Source organism: Chelonia mydas, chromosome 7, assembly GCF_015237465.2.
Source record: "Chelonia mydas isolate rCheMyd1 chromosome 7, rCheMyd1.pri.v2, whole genome shotgun sequence".
NCBI lineage: Eukaryota > Metazoa > Chordata > Testudines > Cheloniidae > Chelonia > Chelonia mydas.
Genome location: NC_057853.1, coordinates 29067582 through 29087043, shown reverse-complemented (window position 1 = coordinate 29087043; position 19462 = coordinate 29067582). Strand labels below are relative to the sequence as shown.

The 19462-nt window shown below is 52.6% G+C and overlaps 1 protein-coding gene and 1 long non-coding RNA gene across 7 annotated transcripts in view; one reads left to right on the top strand and one right to left on the bottom strand.

Moving 5' to 3' along the window:
* Window positions 1-19462, top strand: part of PACS1 (phosphofurin acidic cluster sorting protein 1) — a 99814-nt gene that overhangs the window by 55579 nt on the left and 24773 nt on the right. For 3 of the 5 annotated variants that reach the window (XM_037905255.2, XM_037905254.2, XM_043550426.1), the window contains exons 3-9: window positions 5703-5792; window positions 9142-9267; window positions 9552-9696; window positions 13373-13464; window positions 14144-14224; window positions 15564-15623; window positions 16558-16718. In XM_037905255.2, the coding sequence (XP_037761183.1) occupies window positions 5703-5792; window positions 9142-9267; window positions 9552-9696; window positions 13373-13464; window positions 14144-14224; window positions 15564-15623; window positions 16558-16718 (755 nt within the window). The remainder of the gene's footprint in view (window positions 1-5702; window positions 5793-9141; window positions 9268-9551; window positions 9697-13372; window positions 13465-14143; window positions 14225-15563; window positions 15624-16557; window positions 16719-19462) is intronic. The other 2 variants (XM_037905256.2, XM_043550425.1) reach the window with 2 other exon arrangements.
* Window positions 1-19462, bottom strand: part of LOC119566835 — a 50689-nt gene that overhangs the window by 24134 nt on the left and 7093 nt on the right. For both annotated transcript variants that reach the window (XR_006292005.1, XR_006292004.1), the window contains exon 3: window positions 2116-2190. This is a non-coding gene — a long non-coding RNA (uncharacterized LOC119566835). The remainder of the gene's footprint in view (window positions 1-2115; window positions 2191-19462) is intronic.

The window sequence follows — 19462 nt, the reverse complement described above, 5'->3', positions numbered from 1 at the left end:
TGCTCCCCAGGGCAGTACAAAAGCTAGTGAGGAGATAGAAGCGGTGATACGTTTTATGCCTTTCTGGCTGAAGAGGCAATGGCGTTCAGACCTGATAACTGAGTGTAGGATTGTCACCTTGTCTTTAGCTCACAGAGGAGGTCTGCTATTGCAAGACCAGCCCCGCATCCGTGACCAGTCAGATTTAAAGGAATACAGGCTGAGGTGATCATTGTCCCCATGCACCCCAAAGGAGAGCTCAGCAAACAGAGTGTATTCTGCTGGCTGGGTGCAAAGTCCCTGGTTTAACTGCCATGCTAACCTGGTGAAATGTAACCTTGAGAACCTCCCTGAGGGCGTTACTGCAAATGTATCAGCGTGTCCAAGCAAAAAGGTCAAGTCTCTGCAGTGTAATGTTCTCAGCATGTTCAAGCAAAGGACGTTTTGTGCAGATCCCAATATTAAATGCTTCCTTAGGGCATCAGCTTTATTCCAACCTGCAAGGTCGTAGGGCACGACCTTTGGATCCTCATTCTACTCCTGACAGCACTACCCAGACTGAACCCCTGTGGAGGTGTCGTCATACTTCCTGTCCAGTAGAGCAGGCCTCCTGCTGTTTGAAGTTGGGAGCTTTCTCTAACGAGACCCTGTATGTTCTTTTAATGTACAGAAGTCATTTCGTTCCCTACGTAAATTCAAGAAATAGTCCTCCTTCGGGTAAGCATCCAAATCCAGTCCATAGGAGCGCAGACGGTCAGACAGCAGAGTAGCGATGTCTCCTGTATTGAGACTGGCTGGACAGCCACATGGCCATCAATATGTAAGTTCACCGACTTCTGCATTTTAGCCAGTGCGAGAAGTCTTCTCCATGCCTTAGTGCCCTGGGGAAGATGGAGGAGATATAATCTACCTTGTTTTGGATGTCTGTTTAGGATGATCCTGCTTCCTGCTCTGGGGGCACGCTGCTCTGAAAATCCCAGTGTAGCAAATCTGGTGCCTGGAAAGTCCATTGTAGCCTTAGCATGAAGAAGTATAAGAACATGTATCCTTGCTTACCTGTGAAGTTCCTTTCTTCAAGTAATAAGGTCCACATATCCAGCCCACCCAGGAGACGAATCATCCAGGCTAGAGATGGAAATTGACATCCAAGGATTTGGATTTGTCGTCATTGAAATTTCCCATGCTTTGAAATAGGAGAAATTGTGCTTTTCCCACAAAGTATATTTACCACAGTCTGTAATTTAGGAAACTAGGTCTGAATGATCCTGGCTGTGAAAGTTCTTGGCTGCAGGGGACTTCACTAGTGAGGCATTCCCCTGCTGCCAGTGACTGTCAGGCCTGGTTCTTCAAGCAGATGGAAGTACCCATTGTAATGGATCTGGGGACCTTGTTGCTCAGTAAAAGGGAATTTTCAGGTAAGCGCAAATACATTTTTTTCTGTTTCTTCATCTTCCAAATTCTTTGCAAACATTAACTCTCTTAGCCTGCCCCAGGAATACCATCCCCTGCCTCCCACCGATGCACAGAGATAGCAGAACAAAGTCTGGGGGAGAGCCAGGACTGGAAATGGAGTTGCTGATCCCAGTTCTGTGGCCTCTTCCTAGGAGCAATAAGCTTCCTAATGGTCAGATCTGCTAGGCTGGGGAATAGTCTCTCCTAAGAAACATCCCATGAGATGGGCCAAAGCCTTAGAGATTTGCTCCAACTCTCTCCCTCCTTTACAGTATCTTCACCACTACGCCACTCCACATCTGCCGCGGGCCCCCTTCCCTTCAGTGTCCCTTCACTGCCACTACATAGTTCACTCTGCTTGTGTGTTACATCCTTTCACCCTGCATTTGGTCTGTTTCGATTGTCAGCTCTTCAGGGCAGGGACCATCTACTCTATACAGGGCCTAGCACAGTGGTGCCCCGTTCTGGGCTGACCCTTCGGCACTACAGCAATAAACAGGATTACTAATCATAATCAAAGTGGAAGCCATGCTGCATTGCTGGGGGCAGCTGGGGCTAATTTAGCAGGTGTAACTAGTATGACTGAAAAAAGAACTAGTCTTTCCTCCAGCAGCCTAGCAGTGATTTGGAGAGAGACCTAAAGACAGCAGTGACCAGCCAAAGAGCCTGCAGTAAGGGACAAACCAGCATTGCATTGGGGGCTTTTCCAGCAGCTCCGGTTGGACCAGGCAACTCTTCAGTCCATTCAGTCCACACTTCCTGTGTAAGGCAAAGAGGAAAATAAATATGTCAGGCCAAGAGCTCATCTGTCTAATCACAGGAGAGGGGGGGATGACCTTCTTCATCCTCACTCCTACCAGAAAGCCCTATGCATTTAATTAAAAATTTATCCCAGTGTGAATTAGTTACAGCTGAGATGACATGCTTTTATTACTGACTGACTGCTGGGGGTTTTAACCCTTCCCCTCTGGGGTTTCCATAGACTGTACAAATGATACCATGTCATGGCAACGCGCCCCGCCCCACCTCCAAACCTCACCGAAAGTCCTTACCAACCAGTGCTAGGGGGTTTTGAACCAGTATTTTGTGTCCAGTCTAAGGAGAGCTGTTACCAAGAGAGCATGTCCTTTTACTGCTGTCTGCTTCCTGCTGTTTCCCTATCATGTTTCTCACTGTTAATAACTTGGGTTTATTAGGTTTTCATGCAGAAGAATTTCAAAGTGCTTTAGGAACTATATATAGCTCGCTCTGTCCCTGCTGAGATGCAGCCACCTCTGCAACACGCAGCAGCCATTTACCAGTGTGGATCACAGCAGGTCGGGGGAGGGAGGGAAGTAGCCAGCGTTTGATTGCAAGTGCCAGGGGTTGAGTGGCACTTCCCCCACAACACCACTGCCTTGGAGAGCCAAGGAAGAACTTTCAGAGGAACTCTGACCTCAGGCACTTGCATCACTGCCAAGTCCAGGGCAATTCTCTTGTAGGACACACATGCAAATTATTTAATGAGCTAATTAGCATAAAAGCGTAAACCTCAGCTTGAAAATGGTTGTGTGAATTTGATGCAAATCCTGCCTGCCCTCAGTGAGGAAGCGCTTTGGGTGACGTGTGGGGTCTGATGGCTTGAGCGGTGGTTCCTGACAGCAAAGCCAAGAGCACGCACCTGGCATATTCACTCTGAAAATCATGTGGCTCAGTGGGACAAGATCTGTCCTATTAGAGACCTGGCTTCTGTTCCCAGATAGCAGTATAGGCACCCTGCAGAAATATTAACAGCAGTCCATGGAAGCGGCAAGCCTCAAACTCATGGTCTCCGGGTTTGCAACTCAGTGCACCTTCCTCTCTGTCTAAGGGTGTCAGCTGAGGTGTGACAAGGCTGCCAAATGTGCGGGTGCCTGGTGAGATGCGAGGTGCATCGCGGGTTTCCGCTCAGGACTTTCTTTGATGAGCGAGGCCTTGAACATCTAGAAAGCAGTTGGAGGGCCCCACCTACGGGCCCCTCTGCTAAGTTCACAAGCACCATCTCAGATTTGGTTGGCACTGCATGCCTGCTGCAGGGTTTGTGTGTCTGTCTTTGCAGCACCTGGTGCTGGCCACTCTCAGCAGTGGGGGTCTGGGCTAGACTGGCCATGGGTCCAATGAGTCTGGGTGCTCCTTTTGTTTCTCATTTTAGGCAGCATTGGCCTGATTCCCACCACAGGTCATCAGCAGGGATAGATCCTGTAACCCTCTGCAACAAAAGCACAGGCCTCTAACACTAAAGCTAAAGCAGTAACCATGTAAGCTAATAAGGGATTCAGGGATGGGAAGGCCGGAAAGGCCCATTAGATCATCTATAGGGCTCTACCAAATTCACAGTCCATTTTGGTCAATTGCACGGTCATAGGATTTTGAAAATTTTAAATTTCATGATTTCAGCTATTTAAATCTGAAATTTCATGGTGTTGTAATTGTAGGAATCCTGACCCAAAAAGGAATTGTGCGGGGTGGGGTGTCACAAGATTATTGTAGGGATGTTTGCGGTACTGCTACCCTGACTTCTGCGCTGCTGCTGGCGGGGTGCTGCCTTCAGAGCTGGGCAGCTGGAGAGCGGCAGCTGTTGGCCAGAAGCCCAGCTCTGAAGGCAGAGCTGCCATCAGGAGCAGCGCAGAAGTAAGGGTGGCCTGGTATCGTATTGCCACCCTTACTTCTGCGCTGCTGCTGGTGGGACACTGCCTTCAGAGCTGCTCTCCTGCCACCCAGCTCTGAAGGCTGTAAGGGGTGGCAGTACCGCAACCCCTCTAAAATAACCTTGCCAACGCCCTGCAACTCCCTTTTATGTCAGGACCCCCAATTTGAGAAACGCTGGTCTCCCCTGTGAAATCTGTATAGTATAGGGTAAAAGCACACAAAAGACCAGATTTCGTGGGGAGAGACCAGATTTCACGGTCTGTAGTGCATTTTTCATGGCCATGAATTTGGTAGGGCCCTAATCATCTGGTCTGACCTCCTGGATGGCCCAGGCCAAAGAACGTCACCCATTCCCCCTGCGCTGGGGCGAGACGCGAGTGTTTGACGAAAGGCAGCCAGGCTGGATTTGGAGACACTGAGAGATGGGGAATCCCCCCCCACACACACACACTTCCCTTGGCAGTCTGTGCCAATGGTTAATCACCTGCACTGTTAAATCTTTGTGCCTTGTTTCAGTTTGAATTTTTCTGGCTTCAGCTTTCAGCCATTGGCTCTCATGCGGTCTTTCTCTGGTAGGGATAAGAGTCTATTTTTTGTGTGGATCAGCTCCCAGAGCGGGACATGCCACATGTACCCAAAGTCTTCCACTGTCTGTGGTAAGAGCAGGAAGCAATTGGAGTCAGGATTCCTGTGGGCATAGTAACAAGATGCCAGGGGCTTTGAAGGCGAGGCTCTGCCACCCAATGGGTCTGTGCTCTGGGAGAAGTGGCTGGAGCAGGGGATGCTGGGTATTATTCCTGGCTCTGCCACTTAGTCTGTGACTTCCCCTCTGCTGGGAACGGGGAGAATCCCCAGAGCCTTCATGTCTCTAAGCAGCTTTGAGACTGGAGGAGAAGGGCTGCTCCAGTGGTTGGGGTGCCAGCATGGGACTGGGAGACCTAAACTCAATTCCCTGCTCCAACAGACTGCTTGTGTGACCTCGGGCCTCTGTGCCTCAGTTCCCCATTTGGACAGCAGAGATAATCCTTCCCTACCTCCCAGTAAAGATTGTGAGGTGCCCAGATGCTGTGGGGGCAGAGGGCGGGGTAAGTGCTAGGAGATCTCGGATGACAGGCGCTTGGAAAATGCCAGTGTTATTCCCACAGCACAAGCTCTTCTTATGTCTGGGTCTGTCTCCAGGAGCGCTCTGCCTGCTGCCGGATCCAGAGCTCCGTAACCGGGGGATTTAAAATGGTGCTGAAAGTGAAACAGCAGCAGGGGAGTGCCCGCTTCTTACAGGGCGCGTGCAGGTGTGGTGTTGGCGCTCCCTTTGGAGATCTGCCAGGCAGTGCATTGGAGAGCTGGCCTCTGGGACAGATGAAGGGTGGATTTCAATCCCGTCCTCTCCCCCAAGCCCCCTTCACAGCTGTGGCCAAGGATCAGCTTGAACAGGAGGCTGTGATACCTTCTCTCCATGTAGCTGGGCCCTCCAGGGTGGGGTTGGCACAGGTTGATGTGGGGGCAGTGCTGGGCCAGGTTGCCCTGCTGGTGCTGATTTGGGCACTATTCTCTGCCTGTCCTGATCCTGAACGCATGTCACACTGTCTGCTCTGTGTTGGTTACAGGGCTCAAAGAGGATCCTGAGATCCAATGAGATTGTCCTGCCGGTCAGCGGACTTGTAGAGACAGAGCTTCAGCTGACCTTCTCGCTACAGGTGAGTGCGTGCAGCTGTGGGGGGCTCTGAACTGGAGAGGCCTTTTCCTTGACAGGTGGAAACTCCCATGTGGCACCAGCTTAAGATTATGTCTCTTCCAATATACCCAAGGGCAGGTCTACACTACAGCCGGGATCCACGCTCTGAGATCGATCCACCAGCGGTCAATTTAGCGGGTCTAGTAAAGACCCACCAAATTGACTGCAGATTGCTCTCCAGTCGACCCCTGTACTCTACACCGCCCCCCACCTCCGACAAGAAGAGTAAGGTAAGTCGAAGGGAGAGTTTCTCCTGTCGACTCCCTGTGGTGTAGACCTCGCGGTAACTCGACCTAAGGTACATTGACTCCAACTACGTTATTCATGTAGCTGGAGTTGCATAGCATAGGTCGACTTACTGCGGTAGTGTAGACATAGCCATAGAGAGAAACTTTGAATTACAATTGGAGTCCCTCAGCAGCTCAGACAGCCTCTGCTCTTGGCTGGAGGGGCCTTCCAGAGTCCTTAATGCCCACAGGGCTACAAAGCTCTTGGAGGTGGCAAGCTGAACAGGCACAGTTGCACTTAATAACACCAGGTTTCCTTGAAAGCTCCAAGCAATGACAATACCATCATCTCCTGTTTGACATTCCCCCTGCCTGCCCTCTGCCTTAAATCCAGTCTAACAGCTGGGTGGGAGACCGAAATTATATTCCCAGTGTGACCTTGGGCAAGTCCTTTACCATCTCTCTACCTCAGTTTCCCCACCTGTAAAATGGGAGCATTCTTAGGAATGCAGGATTGGACTGGACTTCCTGGGTCATTGAGCCCATTCCCGTGGTACTGTAAGCAACCCTGTCATGCCATTAATGATGGAGGGTGAAGATACTCCAGTGCTGGGACCGTACAAGTACCTAGATTGAATGAGGCAGCAATCCCAAAATCAGTGGCTTACAGCTGCACTCTCCACGCAGCGTGCCATGTTTCGTCCCTGCTGCTTGACCCCTTTGACAACTCCCTCCACCCTTGTAAGATCTTGGCAGCAGAGAAGCGACTGTGTGATAGTTCAGGCCCCAAAAGTCAGCCTTGTACCATGGGACTCTTGTGTTTTCCTGAAATGCTTTGTATCTTTTTGAGATGTGACCTTTCCCCTTTCATGTGGGGAACCAACCAGCATCCCTAGAGTATATGAGCCAGTGTCACTGATCACAGAGTGAAACTGACCAGCCTACTATAACTTCCTAAGCAGAGTGATATGCACAAAGCGGACTAGCTTCCCCCACGTCCCCAGTTTTTTGCCCTCTTTAAAAACACCCAAATGTTGCTGATAATACAGCATAAGAGGATTTCCAAATGATTTTAATCCTGCAGGAAAATGCACAGTGGGCAGTAATAAGAATTGATTAATTAAACTGTTGCAACGACATCCTTTGGCAGTTTCCATCTCTTTTAGCAATTGAAAGTGTTTGCAGCCAGTCCTGGCCTGGGACAGGTCCTTGGAGCAGTTCTGAATGTCCCCTTCTTCCCTGCACTCAGCCAAAAGAGTGGCATAGAAAGAGCCTTGTTATTTCTCATGAGGGACACGGTATCCTCCCTTTGTTTTTTTAAATACAGGCTCAAAATGGCAATGAAGCTTTTGCCACACCTCATTGGCCAGTGAATGCAAAGTACTGCCCTGGACTGCGTATCCTGGAGCTGTGTATTGTGCTCAGACATTGAGCATAACACATTTGTCTTCCTGGATTATTTCAAGGTGTTCATGACCTGTCTGATCCCTTCCTTAAAGCCTCTCTTGTGTAGTGGCTTTTGGAAGCTGCGGTATGCTCAGAATAGCCAGCCAGAACACTGCCTCTTTCAACAGTTGGCTTCCAGACACTTCTTGAAATTAACTTGGTTTCTTTCAGGAAGAAGGTATAATCAGTGGGAGGCATGGGAAGGTAGGGAACTGTCAAGCAGGACTCCTGGGTTCTGTTCTTGGTTTTTGGAAGGGAATGTGAGCTAATGGGCAGAGCAGGGACTGAAATCCAGGAGTCGTGGGTTCTAGTCCCAGCTCTGCTATTCCCTCAGTTTGTCCTTGGCTCAAGGGTAAAATCACTGGCACTTCTAAAAATGCAGTTCTAAAGACCCATTTTCAAAAGTGATTTAGGAGCCCAAATCGGACTCAGTGGGATTTAGGCTCCTTAATCACTTTAGTGCTTTTGAAAACGTCATCTTTCAGTGCTGCAATTTTGCCACATGTAAGGGATATAATTTACCTGCCTCCCAAAGAGAGAGGAGGATTAAAGTTCGCAGAGCACTTGGATTCCTGGAGGAAGACACGACAGGAGGGCAGAACGTTATTGCCCCTCCCTCTGTGCTTGGTCTCCCTGCGCAATGCTGGTTGCCATCTGCAAACCTAGCACAGGTTGTTTCCAGAGAAGACACTTCTGCTCACGTTGTTACTCATGCAGGTAGTGGCGTGAGATTTTCCCATCCTCTTTCTCCTGCCAGTGGAGCTGCAGCCACCCTGCCCCCGGACAGAACAGCTCACCCTCTGTGCCTGACTGTCCGCTGTGCTGCATAAATCCCTGCTTCCCGGGACGAGCAGTTACGAGCTCTGAGAATTGTAAATGTGTGCCCCTTATGGTCTTGTTGAGCCTTGGCTGCTGCTCTCCAGGCAAGCTGGATCCCACCAGGGGGCTGATCACCAAACAGGTGTGGACGGGATCTTAGATCCCACTTCCATGGCTTTGTCATACTAGCTCTGAGCACCACCCCATGTAGCCTGGCCGCCTGCTTTTACTGATCAGACCAAGCACTGTGCCTAAGGTGGGAGCTGCTATTTGGTGCCTGGGAGGAAGATGCGCGAGGCTTTGCTACCCAGTGCTGTCCATGGAAGAGGGATAGGATGGGGGGATGCCTCCCTGAGCACTAGAGCTCTCCTCTGAACCCCTGGAAACGTGAGATGTGATCATCATCGTAGCTTGGCCAATAAGCCTTCTCCTGAGCCTCAGAGGCTCCGCATGACCTGACAGGTCTCCCTCCAGTGGAAGCCGTGGCATGTATTGACCACCCTCTGCACGTCCGCTGTAAGCAGGGCACCGCGCTTCCTCCCCGCTCCCTGCCAGCCTGGGCGAGCAAGTGTCCGCTAGGCCGGTCTTCAGCAGTGTGCCCGCACTCACCATCAGCCTGTGATGCGTGTTGGGAGAGTCTCTCCCTAGCAGGGCTGGACATGGGGTTTTTAGCAGCCTTCCTGAGTACCCCCATGGGAGCCCCCAGACAGATCTCTGCCCCAAACACCCTTGCACCGGGCCACCTGGCACCCAAACATACCGGGCTCTCATGCGGCCCACTGTTGTTGCTGCTCCCTTGACTGTCACTTGCCCTTGCAGTACCCCCACTTCCTGAAGCGAGATGCCAACAAACTGCAGATCATGCTACAGAGAAGGAAAAGATACAAAAACCGGACCATCCTGGGCTACAAGACTCTGGCTGTTGGGCTCATCAACATGGCTGAGGTGAGGAGGAGGAGGGAGGCCCCAGGAACGGCCATGGGGAAGAAGTGATTACATGTAACCTCTCCCCTCTTTAGCTCAGGCAGAGGCAGAGTGCTGTGTCCCTAGGCTGGGCTCAGGGGTGGGACCTAGCCAGAGACACCTAGACCAGCTGAGCTGTCTCAGTCTTGTGTCAGCTTGGCCCATGTGGGGCCACAGTCTCGGTGTGGGTGATGGGCTCGGTAGTCTCAGTAGCCTCCTGCGGGGCCCGCTGGGAGTACATGCCATGTGGTGTCTCCCCTGCCCAGGTCATGCAGCACCCCAGCGAAGGAGCTCTGGTGCTTGGACTCCACAGTAACGTGAAGGACGTCTCTGTGCCCGTTGCTGAGATTAAAATCTACTCTCTGTCCAGCCAGCCAATTGATCATGAAGGGCTTAAGTCTAAACTGTCCGGTAAGGAGGGGACTAGTTTGGGATGGTGGGGCTTGGGCATGGGGTATCCAGAGGGGAAGTTCATTGGCTGCCGTGGAGCCTGCATCACTAGGCAGGTGCACAGCTCAGTAATACTCAGTTAGCACAGCGAGCTGCAGCTATTGCCAAGATGGGGCCCAGGTGTTTTCGATCCTCTCCATTGAGCATGTGCCCCCCTCCCTCCCTGCTGGGAGAGGGGTGGGTGGCAGGGGACACTGCGCTGGAGGTGGTGCCTCCTTCAGATGAAACAGAGCCAGTGTCCTGACCTGGTCATTAAAGTTCCTGAGTGAGTCACTTGCTGTCTGCTAGAACTGGGGTGTTGGAGCCAGTGTCCTGGGCAAACTCCACCAGGGGGAATTATGTTCTACCTCCCTAAATTCTCTCCCCGCTCTGCCTTTTCCCTGGGACCGAGAATTCTTTCCTTCCTGTCCTGAGCTGTTATAGAGTGTGGCTACACGTTCCTCCCCAGAGGGAGCTGCATTTCCACACTGTGGCAAAAACACTTTTCTCCAGAGGCTTGGCTTGACTAAAGTCTCAGAAGCAGAACAGATTTTTCTTGGTCCCTGAAACCTACCAGCTGTAAAAGCCACATGCCTGCTGGTTCCATTCTGCATTGTACAGCTCTGCTAGTCTCTTGTATGCATGGTTGGAGGCAGTGCCTTAGAAAGCACATGGAGCCTCTTCAGTTACATTCTATCCCCGCTCAGCTATATGTGTTCCTGGTGCTTCTGTGACACAGCCCAGGTGCGAACAGCAGCCGGCTGGGCATCAGCCCCCTCTTGGTTACCTGTACAGCGATTCAGTCTCTGGTTTTAATGTGTTTAATCTGCAGAAGTGAAGGCAAAACCCTGCTCAGGGCCCAGTTCCACCACGTCCATTCGCATCAGATCTTGTTTGAACAATGGAGGCTAATTCCTTCCAACACGGCTATATTTAGCCCTGCGTCTTGGAATCCTTCCGTTTATGATACTGTCGTGGATGGCTGCCTAGGCAGTAAATCTGGTTGCCAGGGAAACTGATGGAGATGCAGGCTCTGCGTTGTATTTATTTTAATATTTGGGTTTATTACCAGTAACTGCGTGACCCGACAAGGGAAGGCAGTGGGCACTGACGGGGGGGCACCTGTTAATCTGGAAATCTACACCCTTTCCTGTCTGGCATATTGAGGCAAATAGAAATCAGTCCAGGTCTCTCATAGACAGAGCCTAAGTTCCTCTGTGGTGGCAGAATTTAGTCTTAGCCACAGAATCGTACTCTTTTCTCTAGCTTTCATTAAAAACAAATCTGTGCAGCTCTTATGGTTGCGCCACATGTGAAGGATGTAATAGTGTCTGCTTTAGTCTGCAGGCAGCCTGAAACAAGCATCATCAAATGGAACCTCATTCATCTCAACAGGATGTTAACTCTGAAGCATACCAATGACAATGTACATGTCAATATGGTTAACAATTTAGCTGCTGAGCATATTAGTGGAGACATCCCCCCAGTGTGTATGTGGTGTGTGTGCCACGCCCCTTGGCCCTATCTTCTAGGAAGTCTGGGTGTGTGTGTATGTGTGTGTGTGTGTGTTAATGCTCGTAAAGTGCTGTGAGAGTCTCCAATGAAAGGCACTAAAGAGGGGCCAGGCTTGTTGCTGCAAAGGGAGAGGTGGTTCTACTCTGCTAGATTCTGTGAGGAAACAGGAATGTAAATATTGTGAGCCATGAAATCCTCTCTCTCAAACTCCAGCACCAGCTGATCTTTGTCCTTGAGTGGGAATTTAAGCAATTATTTTATTTTAATAGTGTCCAAGGATGACTCCCCACCCCCAAAAGACACTAACCAGATACAAATAACTGTCTGTCAGATAATGGGAAATACCAGATGGTCCCAAAGGGAGTGCAGGGAGCTGTTTGCAGCTCAATAATCAGCACAGTTCCCAAGTTCATCAGTCAGTCCATGGCCAGCTCATCTCAGATGTTGGGCTGGCTCCATATTCCACACTTCTCCACGCCCTGCACAGGGCGACTGTTCTCTAGTCATTGGATGCAGGCAGGGCTGCAATCAGAAGGACTATGGGCTGCTATGGGCCATGGGGATGCTGTCTTTGGACATGACTGAAGGAGAGGGGCAGAAGAGGATCAACTGGGCGTTTATTTGCTCCCTTAGGGTGTTTGAAAGGATTCTTTTGCTTTTACCTTAGATATATCAGGGATGGCTGTTCCCTGGGGTTTTGAGACCCCAAAGAAGCTGCCTGGGAGCTTTCTCATCCCTTAAATGAAGTGGGGAGGGGTTGAATCTTCAACAGACTTTATTTTCTACCAGCTGTTCATCCAGTGGAAGGCTGGCCTGGTGGCTCAGCACTTGCCTAGGAGACCTGGGTTTGACTCCCTGGGCCACCTTGAGTAAGTCCCTTATGGTAACCGTGCCTAAGTCCCATTTTCAAACACGACTTAGGGAGCTTGAGTCTCATTGAAAGTCACTGGGATTTAGGTGCCGAAGTGCCCGAGTTACCGTGGAAGGAAGGCCTTACGTGCCGAAGTAAAGGATGGGGATACATGTCTCCAGGAGCTCAAGCTATTTAGCTTAATAAAGGGAACGTTTAGGGGTGCCTTGGTCTGTAAGCTCCCACGCAGGGAACAGAAATTGGCTAATGGGCCCTTCAGTCTGGCAGACAAAGGTCTAACAAGAGCCAGTGGCTGGAAGTTGAAACTAGATGAATTCAGACTAGAACTAAGGCATACATTTTTCATAGGGAGGGTAATTAAGTATTGGAACAACCTGCCACGGGCTGTGTTGGATTCTCCATCACTGGTAATTCTTAAACCAAGGTTGTCTGTTTTCCTAACAGCTCTGCTCTAGTTCAGCCAGGTGTTGGTGCAGAGAAGCCCTGAGGCCTTGGCTATGCAGGAGCTCAGACTAGATGACCACAATGGTCCCTTCTGCCCTTACAGTCTATGAATCTAAGCCACTCAAATGTGACCCTTCCCTCGGTGCCTTGGTTTCCCCATCCCCCCAGTTGGGTCACTAATCCGGCTTTACTTCAGCCTCTTTCCTGTTTAGACTGTAAGTCCTTCGGGTCCTAGCTCCCCTGGTGTCTGTGCCACCCCCCAGCAGAGCAGGGCATCCAGGCACTACTGTGGCACAACCCAGCTTTCGAAAGAGTCGGCATAAAAGGCCTTCTCAAGCAGACCTGCCTCAGTGAGTCCCATGGTGCCAGAGCCCTCTTAGCTCTCCGGTCACCCACAGAACCTTCCAGGGTAGCCGAGGTCTGAATTTCTAATGGAAAGCCAAGCCACTAAAGCCTCTCTCGTCTATATTGTGCATGACCAAAAAAGGACACACGCTTCTCTTTTGGATCACCCTTAAAACTGAGTCCTGACCACTCTGTGGCTACATATGGCCGTGTGGTACTTTCCACTAGAGAAGGCATGTGCTTGTCTGATGGTGGAGAGGCCCAGTGCCGGCTGCCTGCTAGCCCATCTGTAACATAGGCCAGGCTATACAGAGACTAGGGCTCTGGCTGGACTGCACCACCCTGGAGGACCAGTCTGCACTGCTGAGCACACTCTGACCTGCTAGGCTGTGATGTGTGGTGTCCTGGACCCTATGCGAATTCTGCTGACAGCGCTAAGCTCTCAAGCTGGACTTCCAGCCTAACCCCAGCTGTGTCTTCCAGATCGGTCCCCCGACATCGACAACTACTCAGAAGAGGAGGAAGAGAGCTTCTCCTCAGAGCAGGAGGGCAGTGATGATCCCCTACATGGACAGGTAACCCCGCACCCCCCCTTCCCAGTCTGCTGCCCCCTCAGAGTGCTCAGGGCAGAGCTCCATTGTAAGGCATTACAAAGCACTAGGCTGGCTGGGCCTGGCTGCCTCCATTTGCAAACCCCTCTTTCCATGGGTTCAGGCTTTCCTCCAGTCCTGATCTCTCCGCAGCAGGGGGGTTTTCACCTTGTTTCTGCCTTTAACCCTCCCCAGCCCCGTTTACTTCAGTGGCTGAATCAAGGCAGAGAAGAGTGCCCGCAGCGAGCTCTGAAAAAGATGCTAAGTAGCTCCCCCTTCCAGCCTGCACCTCTGGGGGCAAAGGGAGCAAGAGGTGGTGCTGTGCAAGCCAGGCTGGGAGCTGGCTCTGGGAGCATCCCCCTTTGGGAAGGGAGGGGAGAGGCAGACAAGCTGCAGAGCAGCCTCCCTTTGGGATCTAGCTGAGGACTGTGGACTCCAGGCCACTGATCCCTTGGCTGGCTGCCCCAAGTGGTCACCTATGACTGGGCTGCTGCTAGAGGCAGCCTATGTGGAACTGTACCTGCCTGGAGCTGAGCTGCTGTGGTCCGAGGACCAGGGAGATCCTGGTTAAGAGAGCTAGCTATGGCAGTGTGGCCAGGCTCCCATAGCCCCAGGGCCTGGGGGTATTATTTCTCTGAATGTGCTGTCTCCCCCACCCCACAAGGACTTATTTTACGAAGACGAGGATCTCCGGAAGGTGAAGAAAACGAGGCGGAAACTGGCCTCGGCCTCGGCAATCACTCGGGTGAGTATGTTCTGCGGGTGTGCTGGCTGGCTTGTCGCCGTCTGGCTCCAGTCTCGTGCGAGGCCTGGTGCATGCTAGCCGGGCCAGGAGGGCCTCTGAACTGGTCATAAGCAGCTTCCGGGGGGACTGGATGGCTCTGGGACTTGGGATGGGGCAGAAGGAGCCATTCGCCTCTCAAAGTGACCGTTCTTCAGCACATTCAGACACGCTGCTGGGGGAGCTACGCAGCAGCAATCTCCAGAGCTGTCAGGCTGTCCCCTTTCCACCGCACTGTCGCTCGTCCAGGCGTGGCTGTTTGACCTAAGCCGTGGCTGGGAAGTTCTGCCCTGTCTCCTAGGAACTGGCCTGCAGTAATGCTGCCTCTCACCGTGCCCTGCTCAGAAGGCAGTTACCAGAGCTGCTTGCATGCCTCTCCTTTAACACCTAGCTGTGATAACCGCCTCTGAGCTGCATGCAGCTGCTATGCCTGCTTTCAGCCTCGCCATCTCGCGCAGTGAGCTTGGCTGGTTTGCAAGCTAAGCAGGCTTGCTCTGGGCTAGACCTCCGGAGGATGAGCCAGAGGTGCAGCGTGGAAACTTGTGAGTGACTCAGGAGGAGTAGTGCTCCCCTCTGGATTGGTGCTAACCCCAGTGCACCAGCATGGTGCTAGGGAGTGCTGTGCTTCGCTCTGCATGTTCCCTATGTCCAGCCCTGCATCAGGTTTGGAAACTCTGGTGGACTTTGAACTGCCACTTAGGGCAGCATTTCTCAACCGCGGCCACTGTGGCACCCAGCGAGTTCTCCACTTTCCCAGAGGCGGTGGGGCTCAGGCTTTGGGCTTCAGCCCTGGGGTGGCGAGGTGGCAGGCCCCAGGCTCAGGCGGTGGGGCTTCAGGTTCTAGCCCGCTGCTGCCTCCCCTGGCCCCCCATCCAGGGTTTACTTTGTCCCCAGGCTTGCCAGGGCTGAGTAAGTCTGCTGTGGAATGTGATACTTGTATGTTTGCTAATATCACTTTTCACAACGGTCTTACTAGCTAGCAATAAATAAATGACCATGATTTGGACGTGTATATGTGCATATTTGTTTGTTTTTCCTAAAATTAATGAAGTATTTTAGGAAAAAGTGTGAAAGCGGCCACCAGCAAAAGTTGGTGGCCGCACTCTGAGGCCACCAAAAAATTTGTCCTGAGAACCCCTGATTAGGGTAACTGGCATTATCTGTGGGGCGATGTGATATTCTCCTTCCATTGGCCGCTCAGTCGCGCCTACAGCAAAAGCCTGCGCCCCTTCATTGGGGCCCCTGATTCCTGTTCCCTTCCTTGGTGTCACTGTAACGAGTCAATGGCACCGTTTCTTCACAGCAGCCAAATATAAAGCAGAAGTTTGTGGCGTTACTGAAGAGGTTCAAGGTGTCGGATGAGGTAGGTGCAGCCCTTCCCTGTCTTGTTGCAAATGCCTTCGCTATTTCCGTGGTCTCTTGTTGGTAGATGGGCTGTGATCCAGATCAGGTGAAATGCATCCCTCATCACTGTTCTTCCCTGCTCCAAATGAATGGCAGTGTGAGCTCAGAACTCAAGTCCTTCAACAGTTTGTCTCATTTTTGTTGTTGGAAGGAAGGGGAGTAGGGTCTAGTGGCTAGAGCAGAGAGGGGCTGGGAGCCAGGACTTCTGGGTTCTGTCCTAGTTCCTCCACTGAGTCATTCATGGGAAATCACATCACTTCTGTGCCAGGTTCTCAATCCCCTGCTCTAATCATGAGCCCATCTCTCCCTCCCACACTGCCCTTCCAGCAGTCTGACCTCTGTTACCAGTTACCCGCTGCTCCAACCACTGGACCCCATTTGTCTCAGAGCTGCGGATAGAACCCAGGGGTCCTGAATTCCAGCCCCCCTATTCTGACTACAAGATCCCTCTTCCCCTCAACCTTCTAACAACCAAAGGAGCAGGAGGTGAATGAGACTAAGTAGGGGCCCCTCCTGCTTCATGGGCTAAAGCAGCCGTGTGCTGCTGGGTGTTAGATATGCCTGTGAGAGGAGGGTAGTCCATCATCTGCCTCGGAGGTTTCTTGGAACTCTTCCTGAACCTTCGGTGATAGCCGTTCTCTGACATGGGATCTGGGACTGGCCGGGCCATAGCTCTGTGGGTGACTCTCAATGTTCTCTGGGAGATGTCAACTGACAGCTGATTGGTGGGGTGTTAGACCCTTGACATGCCATTGGCTGGGGAAGGAGAGTCACGAGCAGGAGGAGGTCCTTCAGGCTTCTTCTAGCACTCACTCCCGTGGGCTTCCACAAAATATGCAGTCTCTACTCCGGGTTGCCTGGCCCTGGTCTAGTCTGGAGTCTCCTGCCCGCAGGTTGGCTTTGGCCTGGAACACGTCTCCAGGGAGCAGATCCGAGAGGTGGAGGAGGACCTGGACGAGTTGTACGACAGCCTGGAGATGTACAACCCCAGCGACAGCGGCCCGGAGATGGAGGAGACGGAGAGCATCCTCAGCACGCCCAAGCCCAAGCTCAAGTGAGTGCTGGCAGTGGGGCAGCACGGTGAGCGACAGCTGCAACAGGGAGCGAACCTGGGCTGGTGGGATCCATGGGACACGGCAGCTGCTCCCAGCTCTGCCACTGCCTTGCTGAGTGAACTTGGGCAAGTCGCTTCCCTTCTCGGTGCCTCAGTTTCCCCTCCCACCTTCTCCCGGTCTCGTCTGTTTAGACTGAGAGCTCCTCAGGGCCATGGCTAGTCTCTTGCCACACATTTTGTGCAGCATCTGGCACAGCAGGGTCCTGATCTTGGCTGGGGCCTCCAAGCACTCTTGTAATACTACTGATAGTGTGGGCTGGGGGGCTAGGAGTCAGGGCTCTGGGAGTCTCTTCCCATATGACACTGATGCAGCAAGTATCTACAGTGCTCCGTGACTGTCTGTGAGACACTGTTGTTATTTACACTGTGGTAGCTCCCAGAGGGCCCAGGTTCATTGTGCTGGGTGCTGTATGAACCTGTAACACAGAGGCGCTCCCTGCCCTACAGAATTCACAATCCAGCCATGAGACTAGACAACAAGGGGAAGGGAGCACAGGGTGCCCCTGAGATGGTTGAAAATGATTGTAATTCTCCGTGAGTGACAGTGTAAGTCTCCACAGTGCTTTAGGAAACAGCTGCATTGAAGTGCAGCTAATTCTGGGGTGGAGCGCAGCCGCCGCTGTGTCAGTGACATAAGGGTGCATGTTGGCTAAGGATACTAGAGGGGAAAAGGGCCCTGCATCTCAACTGCACATTCAGAGCCCCCCGTCCAACAAGCCTCATGGAAACTACCCAAATGGGCTGAGACTCAGGATCTCCGTTAGTGCATCCATCCAGTCTGGAATCAGAGTGCTGATGCTCTAGGGCTCTTCCCCTGCAGCTGAGACTGGTGTCACATGCCTTCCCCTGGGAACTGAGGATTAATTAGGATTTGTGCAGCCCTTGGAGATGCCTGGATGAAAGGAGTGATCTGTTCAGCTAGGTTGTTTCTCGCCCTGCTTTGCTCATGCATGCCAGCCACTGTTGCTGCAGACCCTTCTCCTGCGGGTGTCCCCTAGCCCCTCAACACCCCACCCAGTCCCCCCCTCAACACCCCAGTCTATAACACCTCTACTGCACCTGCCCTCACAAGCCCTTGGGCACTCTGAGAGGCTGCCTGAGCAGGATTCCTGCCATCTGCCTAGAGCTATGGCTTCAGTCACGGTGCTTCACAGACCCTAGTAAGGAGCTCATTCCTTTGCTCTCACCATTAGACACACCTCCCCTCCCAAACCTGGGAACAGAGCCCAGGATTTCTGGCTCCCAGCACCTCTGTTCTAACCCCTACACTCCCCTCCCCTCCAAGAGCTGGGGATAGAGCCCAGAAATCCCCATTGCCAGCTCTGGTCTGGTCTAATCCACTGGACCCCGATCACTTCCCGTAAGTTGGAAGAGAACCCAGGAGTCCTGGCTCCCAGCCCTGTGCCTTACCCACATGGTGGTGTGTGGGGAGTGCAGTTCCATCGCAGGGGGCATGGGGGCCCTTCTCCAGCATTGCCAAATGGGCTGGGAGTCGCTGTTGCTGACAGGTTGATCAGGGGCTGTGGAAAACCGGCTCCTTAGATCACGGGCCATATTCGGTGTGAGTCACAGCCAAGGCCAACATCACACGTGCTTAATCAGGCACCAGTACAATCTGAGCCCCCCCGCCCCCCCCCCCCCCACTCGCTTTCCCAAAGCAAGCGTGGGCTGCCAGTCCAGCCCTACCAATAACACACCATCTCCTCCTCCCACACCTGAGCTGTGCTCTGTTCTCCCCCACAGAGCACAGCCAGTGATCTCGCCCCCTCAGACTCTGGTGCTTGCTGTCCCCGCGCTGCCCAGCTCTCAGCATCGCTGTAGCTCCTCATGTCCCTCGCTGCTCTGATCCAGCCCTGGCATAGCACCGCAGCCCCGGCAAAGGGCTGCGCGGCTCTCCTAAACGCCAGCCTGGTTCTGATTGGCCCGAACTGCATCCCTGACGCCAGGCCGCTCCCTAGGGCTGCCGCGAGCCAGAGCTTGAGATGGACTTGCTGGGCTCAAGGCCTGGTGGGGTGGGGTTCAAACACCGGATCAGGAGCACTGAGCTGTAGCTGACTGTGCAGAAGCTTTCAGCCATACACTGGCTACAACAGGGGACGAGGTGCTGGGTCTCCTGGTTCTGTCCTGCCCCAGTCTTGCCACCCAAAGGCCTTGGCATCTGCGCCCTTCCCCTCTCTGTAGCTCAGCTCCCCCATCTCCTGGAGAAGGCATGCGAGATGGATGGCTTGTGTACGTTTCTCCCGGAGACGGGTGTGACTGAAGCTGTGAATGGAAGCCAGGGTACCAGGCCGCCTGGATGTAAGAGAAGGCCTTGTTGCGATTTAGCTGTAACCCATTCCCAGACGTTGCACTGGGTTGTGGGAAATCGCTGCAGCTTTTGCGTGTGGACTCATATTGGTTTCACACTGGTGCAATGGAGTTAGCGCTCCCAGTAAATGGACCAATGCGAGTCGAACGGAGAGAAGCCTGGCCTAGCCCAAACCAGCCTTGCAGGCTTGTGTGCTGACTGAACTCCTGCAGGGTGTTATGGTACTGCAGCTCTGTGGGTGGCCCGGGACTCAGGCTAACCTGACGTAGGCCCCTCTGGTACCAGAGCAAGGCTGATCGGCGCGCATACTCGCGTGGTGTCAGGGAGATCAGTGCAAATCCCCACACGGACACACTCTGATCTCAGTTTGAATTAA